This window comes from Coturnix japonica, chromosome 22, assembly GCF_054131305.1.
Source record: "Coturnix japonica strain WE chromosome 22, WE-NBRP24, whole genome shotgun sequence".
Classification (NCBI taxonomy): domain Eukaryota; kingdom Metazoa; phylum Chordata; class Aves; order Galliformes; family Phasianidae; genus Coturnix; species Coturnix japonica.
The window spans coordinates 7705843-7725000 of record NC_140684.1 but is presented as its reverse complement, the minus strand read 5'-3'; the positions used below and the strand labels follow the sequence as shown (position 1 = coordinate 7725000).

At 40.2% G+C, this 19158-nt stretch overlaps 1 protein-coding gene across 3 annotated transcripts; it reads left to right on the top strand.

Moving 5' to 3' along the window:
• The first annotated feature begins 5745 nt into the window (after positions 1 to 5745).
• On the top strand, positions 5746 to 18610 carry LOC107322705 (uncharacterized). 3 transcript variants are annotated; one of them, XR_001559023.3, is made up of 6 exons: positions 5746 to 5956; positions 8123 to 8213; positions 9856 to 9945; positions 14026 to 14140; positions 15089 to 15209; positions 17423 to 18610. XR_001559023.3 is itself a non-coding variant. In XM_085521700.1 (5 exons), the coding sequence occupies exons 1-5, from the start codon at positions 5823 to 5825 to the stop codon at positions 17436 to 17438; spliced, it is 477 nt and encodes a 158-aa protein (XP_085377826.1). In that variant the 5' UTR covers positions 5747 to 5822; the 3' UTR covers positions 17439 to 18610. The 3 variants fall into 3 exon arrangements, 1 of the variants encoding a protein (XP_085377826.1); XM_085521700.1 differs by lacking the exon at positions 9856 to 9945 and having other exon boundaries at positions 5747 to 5956; XR_014936382.1 differs by lacking the exons at positions 8123 to 8213; positions 9856 to 9945 and having other exon boundaries at positions 5747 to 5956.
• The last annotated feature ends 548 nt before the right edge of the window (positions 18611 to 19158 follow it).

The window sequence follows — 19158 nt, the reverse complement described above, 5'->3', positions numbered from 1 at the left end:
AAATGAAGGTAGGAGGATACAGCTCAACAAGAACAGAATGGGTTTCTAATGAGAGGGAAGGTTTCACTCTCAGCATGGCTATTATTATGTCCTACACATTAATTCAGACAGGAAGTCTCAAAGTAGCAGACTCCACTGCCTCCCTGGGCATCCTGTGCCAGTGCCTGACCACTCCTTCAGAGAAGTTTTTCCTAATAATCCAACATGAACCTCCTCTGGCACAACTTGAGGCCATCCTGCCAAATGCAGCCTGAATATTTGATTTCCTAGCTCATCTGACCATAAATCATAAATCCTAGTAATGTGTCCTACATCACAGAAGAAGCAAAAATATCCCGTGCTATTTTTTTCTGCTCACATTTCTTGTCACTTGTCTTACACATACATTCCCAGCTTACTGTGGCAGGAACTGTTATTTGTTATGTAGTTGTACAGCACCTCATACAATGGAATCTGAGCCCACAACCACGCTTTCTATGTGCTATGGCAAGACTGATAAATAAATAACTACCTGAAAGCAGAACAAGCTGCTTTCAGGCAGCGTACCTCTGCAACTGAGAGCAGAATCCAGGGAAGGGCTGAGTGCCTGCAGCTCTCATTGACTCCAGCCAGGCTGTAGTAGCTCAGCAGCTCTCAGCATCTCTGAGGATTTACTCTGCAGTGTGTTTGCTTTTGCCTCCAGTGAGCAATGTGAGGAAGGCAATAGTGTGACTCTGAAAACCACAGCTCCCAGCCACTTCTCCCCTGGTGCTGAGTGAGAGAGTGAAAGCTTGCAGACCAGCGGTTACCTTTCTCATGCGGATGTCGCAGTGGGAATAAAAGCAAAACATGGAGCTGAATTTATTTCTAGCCAACGGAAATTTCATATTGAAGGTTACAGGCGTCCTGTGCCTCTTAAAAGCAAGTAATAAAATGCTGCTCTCAATTACAAATTGTATTTACATTTCAAACCCCCATATGGGTTGGTGAAGTAGGGGGAGGTGTCACATGCATTAGCAGCAGCACTGTGCCATGATTAGTTCCAATTTTTCACTCTTTGTAATATGCAATTAATGCCTCCTCTTTTTTCTTCTTGCAAACTAACCCTGTGGCCATGACAGGTCAATAGCAGACAAGACACAACTCCTGCCTCATACCATGATCCAGTACAAGCAAGAGCATTGAGCTGACCATCTCTAAAATCTCTTGTAACAGGATTCACATGTTAAGTACAAATTCAATAATGATTGACTTTTTTTCTGTCATTTCTTTGTCTAAACTTTTCAAAATGTAGGGTCATTTAGCAGAGAAATGCAAAAATGCCTTCAAATGTGCACAGCTTCATTTTCCTGTGCTAGAAAAGTCAAACTCCTTTCTCTCTGTCCCCAAGCTGTAATAAAGGCAAAGCACCCATCATCTTAAATCATAGAGTCATAGAATGGCATAAGTAGGAAGGAACTTTAAAGATCATCAAGTTTCAACCCCTGCTGCCATGGGCAACGTTGCCACCCACCAGATCAGTTTGCCAAGGGCTCCATCCAACCGAGCCTTGAACACCTCCAGGGTAAGTGATGCACATATCTCATGGCCAGACTGCTGCTTCTCACAGCTCATTTGTGTGCCCTGGCATCAACAGTTCTGTGAGACCATCTTGCCAGGTGTAGTTTCGAAATAAAGGTGTTCAGCATTGCCTACAGGACCTCAAATATTTACACAGACTCTCAGCATTAAAAAAAATCTGCACCAGATCACTGCTCTCACAGTGTTTTTCCCCTTTAGCCAGGATAAGCACATATGAGATTATCTCTACAGATTCTGGGGACTACTGATCATTTGATGTCCCCAGCTGCCTTCTCAGCAGCCTGTATTAGCAACAATATCAAAAGGTGTTTTCATACCAGGAACTGTTCTATGGTCTGGTTATGCTTTGGTTGTAATGATATTCATGTCCAGGTACTGCAGAACAAACCTGAGGCCTCAGAGGTGAAAGGATGCTCCATGCTGCAAGTGAATGAGGACCTGTGGATGAGGCTCTGTGGTGCTTCATAGCCTTGTCTCCCCCACATGCATTCCCAACACAACTGTGATGACCACAATGGAAAAGCTGTGCCAGTTTCCCTGCTGTGTAAATCACTTTTGCAATCATTTGGGCCATGTCAATTTACCGTGGCTAACCTGGTTTGCTTTTATTTATAAATAATACATCTGTTGCACAGTGGTTATAAATAGTATTTCATTAATTTTATTACTTATTTAGATATTTCCCTACAGGGCTAATGCAGAGTTGTAGTTGCATTCCTGTTTCTGCTTCTGTTCTTTCCAAAGTTGAGGCTGCAGCTAAGCTGTATGGTTTGCTTGGAGCCGAGGCTGCGCTCAGCAGCTTGCCTTTGGATGAAGAGCACGTTTGGTGTAATTAGATTTGTGGGTTTAGGTGTTTGGGGGTTATTTTATTTTATTATTTTTTTTAGTGTACAACAGTGTAATAAAAAGAAATGGCTGTAATTTATAGCCTAGCACTTGGCAAGCGGATTGTCTGGTCTCGGATTTTTATAATGGCAGAAATTTTCAATTTAGGTTAGAATTTCAAAAGAGATTAGCACCCACAATTAAGGCAGGTATTCAGTGCTGCAAGGGCCAGGCATTTAAAGATCATGAATCAGGCATGAAAATGCCAATATTAACCTTCAAATGATGAGAAGATATAGACAGAAGCTCACAGCTATGGGTAGATATGTATATCCAGGTACCTCTGAATAAGGCTACTGTTTAGTTCTGCACCAAACTCTCTATTTAAGTAAATATACTCTCTATTATGTTTTTCATTCAAAATGTAACATTTGTGATACTAAATAGAAAGCTAAATTTCTAAAGAAAAACATTTTGACTTTGGATTAAGTATCCTTAAGAAAATAAATTTTAAAATATTTAATTTATCTTAATAGCAGCAGTTCACTAGGAGAACCTGGAACTGAACTATCCTCTGTGCCACAATATTGCACCAGTTTAGCTCAGGAATGCGGGTTCCTTTTTTAGCATTCGAGATTGGCTTCCTTTGTGCCTTTATTTCCAAGCTTTTCTTTGCAAGAATGATCTCAAAACTTCCTGTTCTGAGTACCACACATTCTGAGATTCCACAGCCATAATCTAGCTCCAGGGACTGCAGACTTAAGAAGAACACTAAGTATGATATGAATCACAAAATAAATAAATAAATAAGAGAACTATGAATAAGGTGTGTTGTTTTTCTTTATGAAGAAAGCTCAGACTTTGCTTTCTTTGCAAGAGTTCAATCCTTAGGATAATGAACACCCAGACATAAAGAGAACTTCTGAGACGAGAGACTTCTGAAATATGTAATTGCACTTTTAGGCGCTGAGAGCCTTGGCAGAGCAAATACACATTAGATGGTACAAATGCCAGCATAACAAATGGAAAAGTTTAGTCAAAATGGATTACGAGTTACCGTGTACACTGTACTCTGGTACTGCAAATGCATACATTGGGACATTGTGAAAGAGGGGCCCCTTTCAAACAGATGTATTGACCCAGCCTGATCCAAAGCCATCCAAAAGCAATGAAGCAGTGTGCCATGGCCTCGCATCAAGTGCAAAAGTAAGCACGTCAAGAGGGCCTTGCCGGACTCAGAAGTCTTTTGAGATCATGTCTTGCATTCAGGCACAGAGTGAAGAGTGCTGATTGTATCCCATTGTCCCCGTGCATAACTGCTACAAAGATGGATTTGCACTGTTTACTTAAAGCAGAAGTCTACTTGCCTATGTTATTGTAATACAAAAAAGCGATGCCTTGGTGCTGAAATACAGAGAAGCAATGGCACATTAACACCATGTTACTGGAATACATCAGAGCGGTTTTGCTCTGTGCTGTATTACTTACTACAGGGCATCTCAGTAACAACAGCATTGAAATGCTGAGAACTCCAGCTGAGGTGAAAGAAACATCTTAATGGGACACCCTGACATTTCTGCAGACCCATCTACATTCCTTCCAATCAACACAGTGACTGCCCTAGCATGAGGTCACAAAGAGCTGGGTGAAAACTTTTAATCACAAAAAAGCCCAAACCCCAAACTAAAACATAACTCAGGAGGATGGGAAATCATGCTGGGTGTCGAGCTAACCACATGAACTTTGGAAACAAACAGGGCAGTTCAGAGCATATCAAGAAAAGTCTTACCAACACTTTATTCATGAATTAAATGCTTAAAAGTATCAGTTCAGTTTAAATTCACATTCGAAGTGAAAGCAACAGAGATTTTCAGTGGCCTGGCCTTATCATGTTAGAGTCCATCTGTCCAACAAATGTGTAATGCACAAGGTTTCGACAAGCCAGTAATAAATGGTGACAATGGAATCTCTGTTCCAGAGCCCAAACTCTTGCTGATTCTTAATATTTTAGACTGCATTTTTTTCATTGGTAGTTTTGTTTGAGTGCTTTGCTCTGCACTCAGTCACAATTTGACCCTCATAATTGCTCATCAGGTGAGCAATGAAGTTTGATATCTACTTCTAGCAAATTTGAGGCAATCTCACTTAAGCAAACCTAAAGCATTTGCAGCAGTCTTAGTGTATTTAGTCAGGATTTCATGGAAAAGTTGTGATTTCACTAAAAATAAAAGTACAATATTGTACTTACATTGGTTGGTTTGCTGATGGCATGTTGCTGAAAAAGTAAGATTTATTCAAGTTGAATCTGGTTACTCAGAATGCTCTTGTTTCTGTGGGAAGATTTGGGATGTTTCCATGCTAATTCAGGGATAGATTAAATTTTGTGTCAAAGCCTGTAAAAATGATTGTTCATATTTCAGTGTCAATAATAAATATTGTGTCAGTTTGTGAGGAACTGAGCATGAAGCAAGCAGCAGCAAAATGGGAAAATCTTGTCATGAAACACGTAAGTATTACTTTTTACTCAGCTTGATCTCTGATAAGAAATTAGGGAGGAGTTAGACAGTTCAGTCATTGGTCACTTTAATACAGCAACAGTTCAACATATGTCAGGAGATTTACATTGGATATTAGGAGGAAATTCTTTACTCAGAGGGCGGTGGGGCTCTGGCTCTGCTGCCCAGAGCTGTGGGTGTCCCAAAGCTGTGCCCAGGGCCATGGTTGGGTGCTGGGCAGCCTGAGCTGGTGGGGGCAGCCAGCCCATGGCAGGGGTGGGGCTTTGGGATCTTTAAGGTTCTTTCTATGAGGTCCCAAACCATTCTATGATTCTATTATTAGAAATTCTTAAAATGCCAAAGGAAAAGCATAAAGGGCAGAGAGATTTAGCAAATCATGTTGGCTCCAGTTTGTCCTGAAAAGGCTGTAACATCACCTGTGAAGTATCCACAAGAGTACTTATTTATTCTTTTTTAAAGTGAATGCACAAAACCTCAGTGTGTTTGCTCTTATATATATATATTTATATATGAAACTGTTCTGTTCTGCATCTAAAGAGCAATTCCCATCCAGTGTCCAACTCACAGCAGTGAGGTTAAATTGGTTTGGATGATATCAGCTACATGTAATTAAACCAGCAGCCCATGTCTGATCCTTTCTGTGACCATGTTAGGTGTTAAATTAAGGTCTGATTAAGAGTGTGCTGCTGCAGTTAAGGTCAAGGACTAAAGATCACAAGCTTTGTTTCATCTAATAACAATAAAGACTGTCTGGCTGCCAAATACCACAACAGCCCTTGTTCTCCTATCAGACTGCTGTCCAGCTAGAGGGATCTGATTTCACTGGTATCCCTTTTTAAACCCTACTTCTAAGAGGGTTTGTAGCTATTTCATCTGTGTTAAGCAGCACTCAGTTACCCGAGGCTATATGCTACGTTCTGTATGATCAAAGCAGAAATGCAAGCAGCTTCTGACGAAGAGTTATCGTGGCTGAGGGGAAAAAATATCAAGGAAGGAGAAAAAAAGATACAGCGCTACAAAATACCAGGTCATACCACCAAAGTAAACACCCACAGGTAAGTTCATAGCATGAGACCACACAATGGTGGAAACTGTGCACATGTGTTTGCTTGGAACAAATCACAGGCTCGCCCCACCAGCAGTCAGCAGGAGAGATGTGTCAAATAGGAGAGATGAGAGATAAAAGCAGAGTGGTGAAGAGACAAAACAGCGACTTATTTGTAGGATGAAGACAAGAATCTGTTCATAAAGAGCTTCTCCCTGTGTGAGTGTTTTCCACGAAGACAGGTCAGGAGACATTAACAGATCAGTTATTTGTTAGGAGAGATCAAAATTCCTATCGACCCAATGCCACGCTCTCCCCAGACATGCCCATATGAATCTTAAACAAATGCAGGGTGCTGGGGTATGTTTGCTTCACGAAGAAGGGGTGGAGCAGAGTGAGAAACCACATGGCCCCCAACTAATCTCTCACAGCCGTGTCCTATTGTGTCTCCATACTTGGGGTCCAATTTCACAGTTGATATCAATTCATTTTCCAAGAGTCAGCTGAAGTGTCTGTCATTCACTGCTATTGCAGACGACTTAATAGATTATTAATAGAGCACTATTCATACCTGGAACGATGATTTTGTTATTCTATCAGGCTGCACACAAGAAATTCATAATGGGAACATACTAAACACAATAAGATCACTGTTTGGACAGTTCTTGGTGAATTGCATCATACCTGTTTATTTCTTGGTGAACACTGGGTGAATCCCAATGGATTCAGTGGTGTGGTTTAACATGGATCAGCTTCCAATGGCTTTCTGTAGCTGCTGAGCTGCAGATATTTGCATAGGCTGTGCTGTGGGAGTTCCCACACCTCTTGGAATCTGAATTGTGTCAGAAAGAGCGATCACCATGGAATGACCAGGTGTGAAAACAACTTCTGTGTGATAAGAGAAATTGATTTGCCATTAGGAGTCAGTACCTGAACCAGAAAGCAACCTCCTACTGAATTACGACTTCCTCTACACGTTGTTTCCCACCTATCTGAGAACATACTCTGCCTTTTCCAGTAATACAGTGTGTAAAAACAGTCAAAATAAAGGGCAGGTTTAGTTTGATTTGATTCGTTTCTTGATCATTCTTCTTGCTAAACATTACAAATATCGTGCACAGAGGACCATTGTTTTAATGAAGTGCTGGAGACTGTGACCAAAGCCTTTTTAAACTCAGCACTTAAAAACTGAGCACATCTACCCACATTATCTAAATGATAATGCTGAGCCATCCTTATTGACTGCTGCAAGTCAAAGGAAGCTGCTTTTGAAAAATACCATTCGTTTTCAAAATGGAGCCACTACTGATAATGTACTCTGCTACCATTTTAGATAGCAGAACTGCAATCTGGATCCAGATACATTCAGAGGTGAGGTGTAGGTTGCAGGTCAGCACGGTGCAGGTCAGCCACTTACTCTCATGTAGGAGCAACGTGATAGCACCAAGTCCTGACACCTCTGACTGCCCAGGTTGAATGACCAGGGATCGGGTCACAAGCAAAGTGACTGGCAGAGGCTCTCACCATCAATCTGGAATGAGCTCACAGTCCTGCTGTTGATAGAAGGATTGCTTTTGAAAACTTTCCAGCCTTGTCATGCATAGCTGCATTACGTTATCTCAGTATCGGCAGTATTCCCCGAACTACACTTAAGCTGGTATAAGAGGGATTGTTGTAAGTATTATGGTAATGTCATTTATTTATTTTACACAACTGGAAAATTTAAGGGCAACCACTTCACTTCTGCGCTGTGTATATTAGAGCATTCACGGTAACACCTGCTTAACGGACAGATAGAAAAAAGCCCCTATATTCCTTCTTTATTGCAATTTATTATTATAGCTTGAATGGTTCCTAGTGACTTCCTAAGATTAATGTTAATATTCTGATCGGAGACTTCCCTCTGGGGTTTTATTATGGGTTTTGAACATTCATTTCATTTAACGTACACATGGGAGCAAGTCTGGTGGTTCCAAAAATATTTGTAGTTGGAAATCACAGTGATTTTTTGTTAGGCTCAGTGCCAAAGAAATCACAAATCAGAAGTCTGTTATAGAGTAGTTCCAATTTCTTGGCATCAGAATTTCTCTTTATGTATGTGCATAGTGTGATATTTTCCCCAGCTGTATGGCACTGAAGATTTACTCAGATACGCATTGTTTACCTGCTTTTTAAGGTTTCTCGTGGACCTAAAGAATTTGTCTGGCTGCTTGGGGATTCATAGGGATTTTATGGACTTCCTGTGTGAGCCAGGGGCTGCCCATCAGGTATGCATCTTTCTCTATCGCAGCTGGTGTTTTTGAACCAAAGTGTGGAGTAGAAATTTCACCCCTGATTTTTTTGGCTGGATCGATTGTTTAGTCTAGGAGCTCTAAAGTAGACTTTTTAGGTGCTGGAATTCCTCTTTTTCTTCAGTCAGCAGCTGATGTAGTATGGTGTACATCAGAGTCTAGATTCACATCTTAGTGAGCAAAGATTTATGTTCCTCCTAACGCTTCTTGACATTAATGAGTATTACAGACATGTATCCCCATGGATTAAGTTGAGAACATACCCCAGAGTGTGTGTGGAGTTTGTCATTAGGGCATCACGCGATTAAAACCAACAGAGAAATTCCAAGGGTAAGGAAGCAATTGGATCTCTTCCCTTCTCTCTGCTGGAGTACATGTAAGAGATACACTTTAAATCTTCTCATATTTCCAGCCCTCTCACACCAGTTCCTGCATTCGGTTTTAGTTGTTAATGACTTCAAAGAAGAATTGACTGCCACGTTTAAGACATTTCCCATAACAACGTTATGAGAAATATTTTGCTGGCAGAGAACATTTCTGTAGCTCTTTAATTAAGGAACTTCTATAGAGCTGGGGGAGAGAAGAGAGCACTCTTCCCCAGCCAGACATTTCAGGGATTGGATCAATGCAATGGGATGATCCTGACAGAACACTTCATTATCTAGGGATTGTGATCCTACATTATGGATCCCACTGGATGTGCCAAAGACTGTGGCACGGTCAGACCTGGTAGCAGTGTGCCAGCTGTCATCCCAGAGGGTTCACTAACACCAGGTATATTACAGCAGGTGTGTACAGGAACATGTATGTGGATGTATTTGCTCTCCACTGACCATTGCTCTAGGCTTGGGGCTTATTTCAAATGCAGAGCTGCATGGACACACAGTCAGCTGCATTATCTGTACATCTCAGGAACAATTCAACTGCAAGCCAGACAAACCAGGCACAAATAACAAAACCCTGGATGTAATTTCATTCTCCCTTAAGGCCTCGTATAAAACTGACCTGTGAGATGGATTTGGTGCAGAATTTAACCCCCATAATCTATTGTCTACAACAAACAATTCTGAAGTCAGGATCCTTGTATTTTCTTCGTGATAGCCCAGCCATGGAGTGGAGATAATTACTGTGTGTCTGGTCCATAGGGTTTTCTAGGCTGACTGTTGTCACACACAAGGGTTATTAGCTGGTATAGGCAGGATCATGCAAGACTAACTGCAACATGGAAATAAAAATTCTGTGTTTTCCCATAGAGTCACTTGAGATCTTTTTGAGAGAATTTCCACAGGAAAAATCTGATTTATCTCACTTGAAAGCGGTAATTCCTGGACCAGTCACTTCCCTTGAAACACGGCCATTTCTCTCTCAATAAAAGACGGATAACAATACTTAGATTTTGAAAACTTTGAGATCTGTGGAAAGAAAAGAGCTGCCTGTAAAGTGTTTAGAAAACTTCAAAAAAAGAGAAAGGTGCTACATAAATGCATATTGATTGCAGCTCTGACACTCGTGTGGCAGTTCTGAATGCAGAATCAAAAGCAGAGGGGGCAGCACGTGAGTCAGAATAAGGAGCTGTCAGCCTTTAGCCTGTATCTTAATGTACTTTGAAATGTTGCAGACATTCAGAGGATCTGGTTTGCCAGTACTGTATGTTATAGTAATTACACCAATGTGGAACAGAAGTTTTCCTCCCCACTCCTGAGAGAAGGTAAAGCTCTTAGGGATATACATAAATGGAGCCTTAATCCCACAAACTTTAATGCATGTGCCTAATGCTAGGCAGCAGAGCTATCCCACTGGCTTCAATAGCTCTACTCAGATGCATGTGTGGAAGTGTTTGCGTGCTTAGAAGTTAATTCTAATAAATGCACAGTTCATGCAAGATCCCTATGTAAACAATCTATGTCTGCATCCAAGTGATGATTTTATTGCTGCTCTGTAGTTCTGTGTAGTGGCTTTGAGAAGAAGTCTTGTATTCTCTATAGCAGTAAATGTTTCTGATAGTGTTTTTCATTGCTAGATCTTTGGGGGCTAATTAAAAGAAATATCTGTTAAATTTATTCATTGCTTGGTTCCTTGATAGCAAGAGGCACCTGGTGTAAACATTAAAAAGCAAAGCAGGCAGCAGCCAGACCTCATCAAATACTAGATGCATTAGGACATTTTATTTATAAATATGAAATTGGTTTTAATGACTTCAAAAGGAGGAAATGTCAGCAAGAGCATAATATGTGCAAGCTCAGTAAAACTGTCATGAAGATGCCAAAACCCACAAAAATCTAGAAGCTGTATTTGCTCCCCGCTTCTCCCTTCAAAAAGCAAGTGACAATTCCAACTGCTATTGGCAAAAGTACATGTAAAGTGTTCCAGGACTAGCCAAAGAAAGCTGCCAATGAAACTGAGCATCCCAGAGCAAGTCTGAATGGAAAGCACCATCAGTGGTTGATCAGCAAAGTGCTAATTCATACTGAGTTGATTGATTCATTGAAATGAATCTTGAATTTTATCCCATATGACTTAATGCAAAGTGCTTAAGGATGAGAAATCTATCCTTCTTTTGGGACAACATTTAAGCAGGCACTCCATTAAGCATATGCTTTGCATTCACTTGACTTCATTTTAGAAAATACTTAGCACTGTTTCACTCTGTTGAGACTACAGACATCAGTAAATCTGTGATGAAAAGTGTCTCAACATTATAATGAAGCATGCATTGAGTTCAGTCCCAAATAAAGACACAGTAAATTCCTGGTTAATAGACCATAGTAATACAATTGAGAACAACAATAATTCTTCTGGAAGAAAAAAAAAAAAAAAAGAGTTTTCTATTCTTATGAGGCAAAATCTATCCTAAAGATAGATTTCACTTTAAGGCATTTTATTATAAAAAGGCACAGAGAACGATATTGTTTCAGAGAAGTAACTTTGATGTCTATGAGATCATAGCCTAGTTTTAGAGCAGGATGAACCACAGCATCATTTAGGGAACTGAAATTTTCAGCCAGGTGTAAGGTACGTGGCTGAGTCCAAAGAGGTAGAAATGTACCTGTTATAAGAAGAACTCTCATTGGGTGCTATTAGGAAACGTAAGTTCTAAGCTCAAAGGAATTTTGACTCAAAATAACTAAAGTGCAAACATTCTAACTTAGTGAAAAGAGAGAGAATTCCATTCTAAGCCAATCTACTGTGCGGAAGTGTGACAAAAGGGACATTGCTCACTTGTAGAGCAGAACTGACTCTGTTGGCAGCAGGGCTATAAAAGAATTGGGATTTTGTACAGTAAGGACAAAGGGCCTCCTGGAGTACCATAGGTGTGATCTTCTCAGAGGGTCTGTTCCCAGTTTTAAAGAAGTAGAGATCTGACCTTCTAATCACATCAGACGTGCCCCATTTCTAGGGTTTTTCTCTCACGTCTCTATAAACAAAATACAGAAGCAGTTTTCCATCCTGCCCTGACCTTTGGAAGAAGTCATCCCTGCCAGTGCTGCACTCTGGCACAAGAGGGATTGGAGCGGCCTCTGAATCACCATCACACTTCCTGCAGGCTAGCACCTGTGTTTTCCTTGGAGGTGACCCCATCCAATAACTAACCAGGCCCGACCCTGTTTATCTTACAAGATCCGAGCAGTAGGATCGTTCAGACCTCCAAAATTAAATGTGAAACACTCTATTAGGTCTCAGAGGAGTCTGTGAATAAGCAACTGCAGCCAGGGAACACAGTCCCTGTACAGAGCTGCTGTTTTCAGAATACAAGTAAAAGGATGCTATAGCAGGAGCTCTCCATTCCAGGTTTTAAGTGAATTTGGTGACAGGACCTTGCTAGGTTTGGGATGAGAGCAAGTCTAGACGAGGGGGAGCAGCAGGGACTGCAACTTATGAAGTGACTCACTCCTACCAACCCTATACGTGAGCTTTCTGCATCCACCAAGCCAGGTGACATTTAACCACAGAAATATTTAACCTACTTTTTACAAGGATGTACATCATTGACCAAGATAAAATACAGGGATGTGGGAGAGTCAGGATGCAGCCTTTTCAGAGCAACTCTGTATAAAGAAAAAAAAAAGCTATAAAAAGGAGGTCTTGACATAAGGAAAACATCCCAATGAAATTCTGCCTTTTAATCTGGGCCACAATCTCTCTTCTTGTTATCTTCCCTTTTTTTTAATCCTCTGCTGCACTTAGCTTTTTTATACTCCTTCGCTTTTATCAACTTCACCTGTCTCCAAGTCAGTCAGTGCAAAGGCCGTGGTTTTAAAACACAGGGACATGAGCTGATGCACCAAACTTCTCAGCTTCTCCTGAAGTGCCAACTATTCAAACTGTCAGCAACTTCAAAGCAATCTATGGCTGATCGGTGCCTTTATAAAACTACTTAAACACCCAAGGAGGAACATAATGCAAGAACCCAGTGAATACTGCTTAAAAAAGCATCTGATTGAAGAGACATTATTTCCAGTAATGAAAAGCACTGCACCCCATGATGAGGGAAAGCACATGGAAATCCAAGAACTACTTTAAAAAAAATCAAATATCTTCTGAAATATGTAATTATTTTGGTAAATGATATACAAATGCAAATTTTAATAATATATTTACCCAGAGTTCTAGACCTTCCTCAGAGAGAGCTGCAATATTGTGCACTCATTGTACCTAAATGCTTGTCCAAGTTTGATCAAGCTCTCATCTACTCAAGCTTCACCAGCACTGTGGTGAAAGAGTAACTTCTTATATTCATTGCCTTAGGGAAATTCAGTTCAAGAATGACCTAAACACCAAACTTTACCTCCATTGAAAAACCTGAAGAAAGACTCTCAAGCATTTTATTCATGCCTCTGCTAGGTGGAAATCCCTCATAGGAAAATAGTTTTTTCAGCCTTACTCCTGTTACCATTTTTCTCTGACATCTGTTCGTCACTAAGCCAGCAACAGATTCAATATCATGCCATACTGCATGTGAGCTGCTAAAACACTTTGAGAAGGAGTTTGCTAAGTGTACAGAGAGATGGGCAAAGCCAATCATGTCATGGTTTAAGCCACCTTGTTGATATAGGAGGTTTACAGCTGTCATTAGGGAAATGGAGAAGGGGGCCAGTACTGTAAACTCATACCAGTGACAGCTATAGATCAGGAAAGACCATCTCAACACATGGCAGGCCTTGACTGCTGAACTGTCCGACTGTACTTCTGTTAATAATTTGCTGAGCTTTAGTCTGCAGCTGGTAGCAAATGCAGTCTGAGGTCTTCACGAGATATGTGTTTTGGCTGACTAGAGTCATAGACTAAAGCCTAGCAAGTCTTTCTACCAGTGTCATCTGAATCTAAAAGGGTATGCAACAGTTTCACATAGCTACTTTGAACCTAATGAAGCCACAATCCTAACACCTCTAGAAGAAAAAGGAGTTCCTAGTGACTCTGAATTTAGGGAAGACTGCTGTATATTGAATCTGTAGCCCAGTCTGCTGCATAATTGGTCAGAAGACTGAACTCTTTAGAACTGATCTTTTTTTTCTTTTTTTGTGAGTCTTTGAGGAGACTGAATCTGGAATTGATAACAGCCTGCAGTGCTGCCATTGTGGACAGTGCCTATCTTATCAGGCTAGAACACTGGTTGGAATATTAGATATTATGATATACCTAGAGAGGTATTTCATTCTTCTTAGTTTTTCTCTAGCATGGAGAAGGGAAATCCTCTTGGTTTCTTATTCTCTAATAACACAATTCTAACGCAATCCAAAGAAACTATCTAGCTATATACAAAAAAGGTTTTTCTCACTTTGCCTTCCAGCCTGAAGTGCTGCTCAGATCTCTCTCACTGCAAGAAACCTTCCCTTCTTCTGCTATTCATCATAGCAATTTCACAGGCTCTCTTCAGCTGTTCTCTCCATGGGTTGGTGAAGCTGGTATGGTTATTATCTTCTCTATCCTGTACAAAGTAAGAAAAAAAAGATTATTTATGGATAACACTGCAGACCACCCATAAAGCAAGAAAAATTGAGAAAAAGCAGTTGTTTTCATGCTCAGGGCAGATATAAGCATACATAGCTTGGATTAGACAGTCCTTCCCATTTGACTTCTGTTCCTTCATAAATATTTGTAACTTTGCTGATAAAGCAATGCTGAATTTCTCAGCTGGATTTCCATGTGGCCAATAAGCTGTGGGACTGGAGTATGGATCTCATTCTATAACAATATTTCTTGAATAGTCAGTTGTTCCAGTCTTTATCTTGGTGATGAAAAATCTTTTCAGGAATCAAATGGCAGAACAAAGTCACTACCTACAGCTGCTTTGACTGTGTTACTGATTGCCTGTGAGGCCCATGTGGTAGGTGATAAGGGCTAAAAGACATTAAAATGATTTTTATTGTGACCTGAATGCAGGAGACTTCTGTACAGGAAATTACAACATTGCAACTTTAAAAAAGAATATTATTTGATTTCTATTTAACGCGCAGAATCTTTACTTCAGTCCTGTTGTACCGATGAGCAAAACATAATGCTTTCTTGTGCTTAGAAGCTTCTAAGGACAGTCATTGTGTGTTGAGATAGTTAAGTGCTGAGACCACATAAGGAAGCATAGACAGTGATAACCTGAAGGACAGAGCAGTGTGACTAAGAATTACCCCATGGCTGTCCAGTTTGGGGCTTTATGCCACATAGAGTTAACAGGTAGCCTGAGATAGCCTTCACACCATGATAAACTGTGGCCAGTACCAGGCCAGTGCTAAGAGGACAAGTCCTCTCTAAGAGGAAAGAAGCGTAGGAAGATAGGAATGGTTTCAAACTTCAGTTTTATAGTTGTATCCCTTGTTGAATGAATAACAACACTAAAATATCCCTTTTGTCCCCAGTTCTCAAAGTACTTTACAAAGGCAACAAAAACATCGCTGACACCACTTTACAGCAAGAGAAACAGGAGCAGAAAGGGGAAAGTTATTTGGCTGAGAATCCCTTGAGAGACCAAAAGCAGAGGTAAGAATATAAGCAGCAATGTGCCAAGTAGGAAAGCTGCCCCAACTACATGCTGCCTGTAATCATCACATTTCTGATGCCAATAAAATCTTTGTTTAGCATTCTTTGTCCTTCTGCTCATGCAAGAGTTGTTTAGAATTCTCTGACCCCCTTATCTCTCCTTCCCCTCCCTTTTCAACTTATACATTCCAAGTTTGGCTTCATCTGACAGTGAAAGTCCCTTTGGGTTGAACTTATGGGCTATATTACTAAACTTTCTTTTTCCAGGCCTCTTTTTTTTACAGTATTGGCTCTGGTACTTAAGAAAGAAATGTTCTGTTTCATGAAAAGCAGGCAGATTGGGCATCTGGGAGGTTCAACGTGTTCAGTAGGCAGAGACAACCACTTCTATATAAAGATTATTTCAAAATTGCACTCAGTGCAAGTTACAGTTGAATGCACTATTTAAATGCAGCCCTTGGCCTTTTTGCAGTTTCCTGCCCAGAAGAGCAGCTCTCTAACTCTTTTGAAATAAAAAGATATAAACATTAGAAAGGATGCAAGCAGTCAATTGACCTCAACAGTGCTCAGCCCTGGTGCTAGTCAGGAATTTTCCAACAATTTTTATTTATTTATTTATTTGTTGGACAGAAAATGCTGATCTCTCTGAACTGAAAATCTTTGTGGGAAACAGTTTCAACAAAATTCTTTCTGGGAAGAATCTTCCAGTCCAACTAAAGACTGATGGTCAAAATCTGATTGGGAAAGGATTCTAGCACAGCCAGAAGCACGGTGGTTAGCACATTCCCTGGTGATGTGGATTTATACCGTGTGATACAGGAAAGATTGAGATGGCTCCAAACAAAGCAGGGCAAAGATTTAACATCGTCTTCCCACAGACCTTACTAATGCCCTTATGTCTGGATTGTGGAGCATAGTCTCTCCTTTGTCCGAAGGAATGGGATTTCACTGAGTCAAAACCAATCCACTGGGAGCAATTTTGCATAACAGATTGAACCTAGCCAAGGACATGTTGTAGATTGAGCCCTGGTTTCCCATATCTTACAGGAATGGCCTCAAAGCTGGGCATTGCTGTGCTCCAAGCTGAACCTCTTTCTGTTCACTTGCTCTCTCTATAGGAAGAGGTCTTACTTTTATTTCTATGAGACAAAAATTCTAAAAATTCCACATTTTTCCTGAAACAGATGTTTCACTTTCTAGCCAGCTTTACTCAGCACGTTGTAGAAGGGAGTCCTTGGTCTGATACCAGATGTTTAACATCTGCCCGACTTCAGGTTTTCCACCACAGCCATTTCAAAAAGCATGGCCAACATATACACGACAAGAAGCACTTTCTACCAACCTCAGGACTGCAAATCAGACCTCAAATTCTTTGATATCTCCCCAAAACATTTGTGATCTGCTGACAGAAAAAAAATAATAATACGTGTTCCTTACAATAAACATTCATTTAAAGAGTCACGGCAGGAGACCACCCTGGGAGTGCCAGTGATCTCACATTTTGCCTTCTGTACATGGCTGTTCTTTAACACCTTGTTTTTCCATTCCTACTCTGAGATAACCTGGCAGGACTCATGTAGATCTTTGCACAGATCCTTTTGCCACAGCTCTGCAGCTATAGGAAGAACAGAGACGGATCAGTGATGGCAAGGAGGATAGTGAAACCCAGGGTTGTCTATTCCTCTCTTTTCCTGAGACCAATTATTAGAACCCACTTCCTGAAATTGCTTGGACACATCGGAGGAGTGATGCTGATGATTGTTTCTTTAACCAGCCCAACAGTTTTCATTTGGAAAAGAAGCTCTTTTCTAATCCATCAGTATAAATTAATGCTTTGCTCAAAGCTAATTGTTCTTCTAAATTAGGAACTGAACCCGTATGTATTTACATTTAAGTAACTGGGAGCTGGATGACAACTAAGGGAACATTAACTGAAAGGTGCTGAAGAATAATGGCATTATTCTATCACTACTACGAGAAGAAAAGGAAACTGTACATCACAGAGAAGGGTGACCAGCTGCTAGCGTTACATAACAGATGGGTACACTGCTGATTCAATAAATGCTAAGAATACAGGAATTTATTTAGAAAGGCAGATATTTGTGTGTACATGTTAAGAATTTCCCAAAATTTATCACTCAAATATATTGTATACTTTTTTGTTATTTCTCTCTGCACAATGACTTATTTCATATCTCTTTTCTCCCCAACAGTATTTTTTCCACATAAATGATAAACTGCAGAGGAAAAGGAAAAAAGCATTCTAGCAAACAAGCACCTCATCTTACCAATATAAATTGGGGAAAACAAAGAAAAAAATCATTTCCAGACTTTGCAAGAGCTCAGCTCTGCACAGCACCTTCTGTGTAAGATGTAAAACTTGAATGTAGATAGAGGCACATCGCATCCACCTTCAGAAACAGAAAAGATGCAGCTGAAGAGGAAACTTGAGGAGTAATGATGGTTTAAGTACTCATTTGCTTTTGTCAGTGTGTTTACAACATACCACAGGGAAGATGCACAAAAGGACTCCTTAGACAAATTCCAAGCATATTGACAAAGGAAGAAACAGATCTTATTAAAAAGTCAGCGTTTGTTAAATAAAAGAAAACATTGTGCTGAGACTCCAGCTTAGATTGAAGCAAAGCCAGGCAATGTTCACGGTAACTGGAAAGTACTGGGAGAGAGAAAAATACTTGTGCTTCTGACAGACACCTGGTGATTACAAATTAGAGCTGGATATTTACTGATAAGGTTACCTAGCCCTGGATTATTAATAAATTTCTTGCAGAATGTAGTTCTGGTTGCTGGGATATAAAACACTCAACTATTGCATCCTCATATGGAAAGCAGAAGTAATGGGAAAAATAATCACATCTGTTGTGCAGGTAGGCATGAACATCTGTAAGCACATGCATATGAATACATCTGGCTAATACTGAACATGGATGGAAGCTTTGGGATGCTGAGGGTAGAAGCAGAGACCTGACAGATCTGTAAGTAAAACTTCTGTACTGCAGATATAACGGAGATGTAACAAGCAATAACATACAGCAATCTCACTGTACTGCCTGGACCATGGTTCCACTTTCTCTGCACAAAGAGAAGTTTCCAAGCGTTCAACTGCCATTTAAAATCAAACAAGGCATTTTGGCTTTCCAGAGAGGAGGAAAAATCCTGGCTATCACCAATCTATATCCTGGAATCCATCAGCATAGCTAATAGTATTTCATCTGCAGGAGCACAGCTCCATCAATTTGCGCTAGGCAGCGAGCTTCTGTTTCCAAACAGACCATGAGAGAGTTATGACCCACAAATCAGTCCAGAATATCCTTGGCTCTGTTTCAGGATGCAAATGCTGCTTTTTCTCTTCAAAATATTAAAATTGAATGATCCAGTGAGGAGAGCTTTTCTACCTATTTTGGTTATGGGTCTTTTGAGGGATTGTTTTGACTACCAAGTAGCTTTTAGTGGTAATCAGTGACCTCAAGATCAATTTACACTCTTAGAAAATAAATACAATTCTTGTTTACAATAAAAAGCAAATGTGCAAGGAGAGAGGAAAAGAAGACAGAACGGGATTAATAAATTACAATTGTTAGCAAGCACTAACGTGTATCAAAATGGCAAATCCTCTGGAGTATGGCTGAGTTTCTTTTATTCAGGTCAATGACTCCTTTTGCGATTCCCTTCTCTAAAAAGAGCATTTTTCAATGATTTATGTATAATAATCTCCACATCAGCATATCTTATTTTTCAGTATTTGTTTGTTAAACATGCAGGAAGAATTTCATACTGAAGCTCTTAGCCTTGAAAATACAACTGGGACAGTGGCATAAAAATATGCATATAAAATAGAAATATTTATTAGTAAAGCTCATGCTTATGTTTTGACATGTAGGTAAGGAAACAAAAAAATAAGCCATTTTAGATTGCTGAGTTGAGATTT

What these genes read in the sequence shown, in the direction of transcription:
- LOC107322705 (XM_085521700.1), top strand. Translation starts at nt 5,823, where the DNA reads ATGATCAAAGCAGAAATGCAAGCAGCTTCTGACGAAGAGTTATCGTGG. An exon ending in AGCCAGGGGCTGCCCATCAG is followed by an intron (nt 8,214 to 14,025) that starts GTATGCATCTTT and finishes TTTGCCTTCCAG; the next exon opens with CCTGAAGTGCTGCTCAGATC. An exon ending in TCCATGGGTTGGTGAAGCTG is followed by an intron (nt 14,141 to 15,088) that starts GTATGGTTATTA and finishes TTTTGTCCCCAG; the next exon opens with TTCTCAAAGTACTTTACAAA.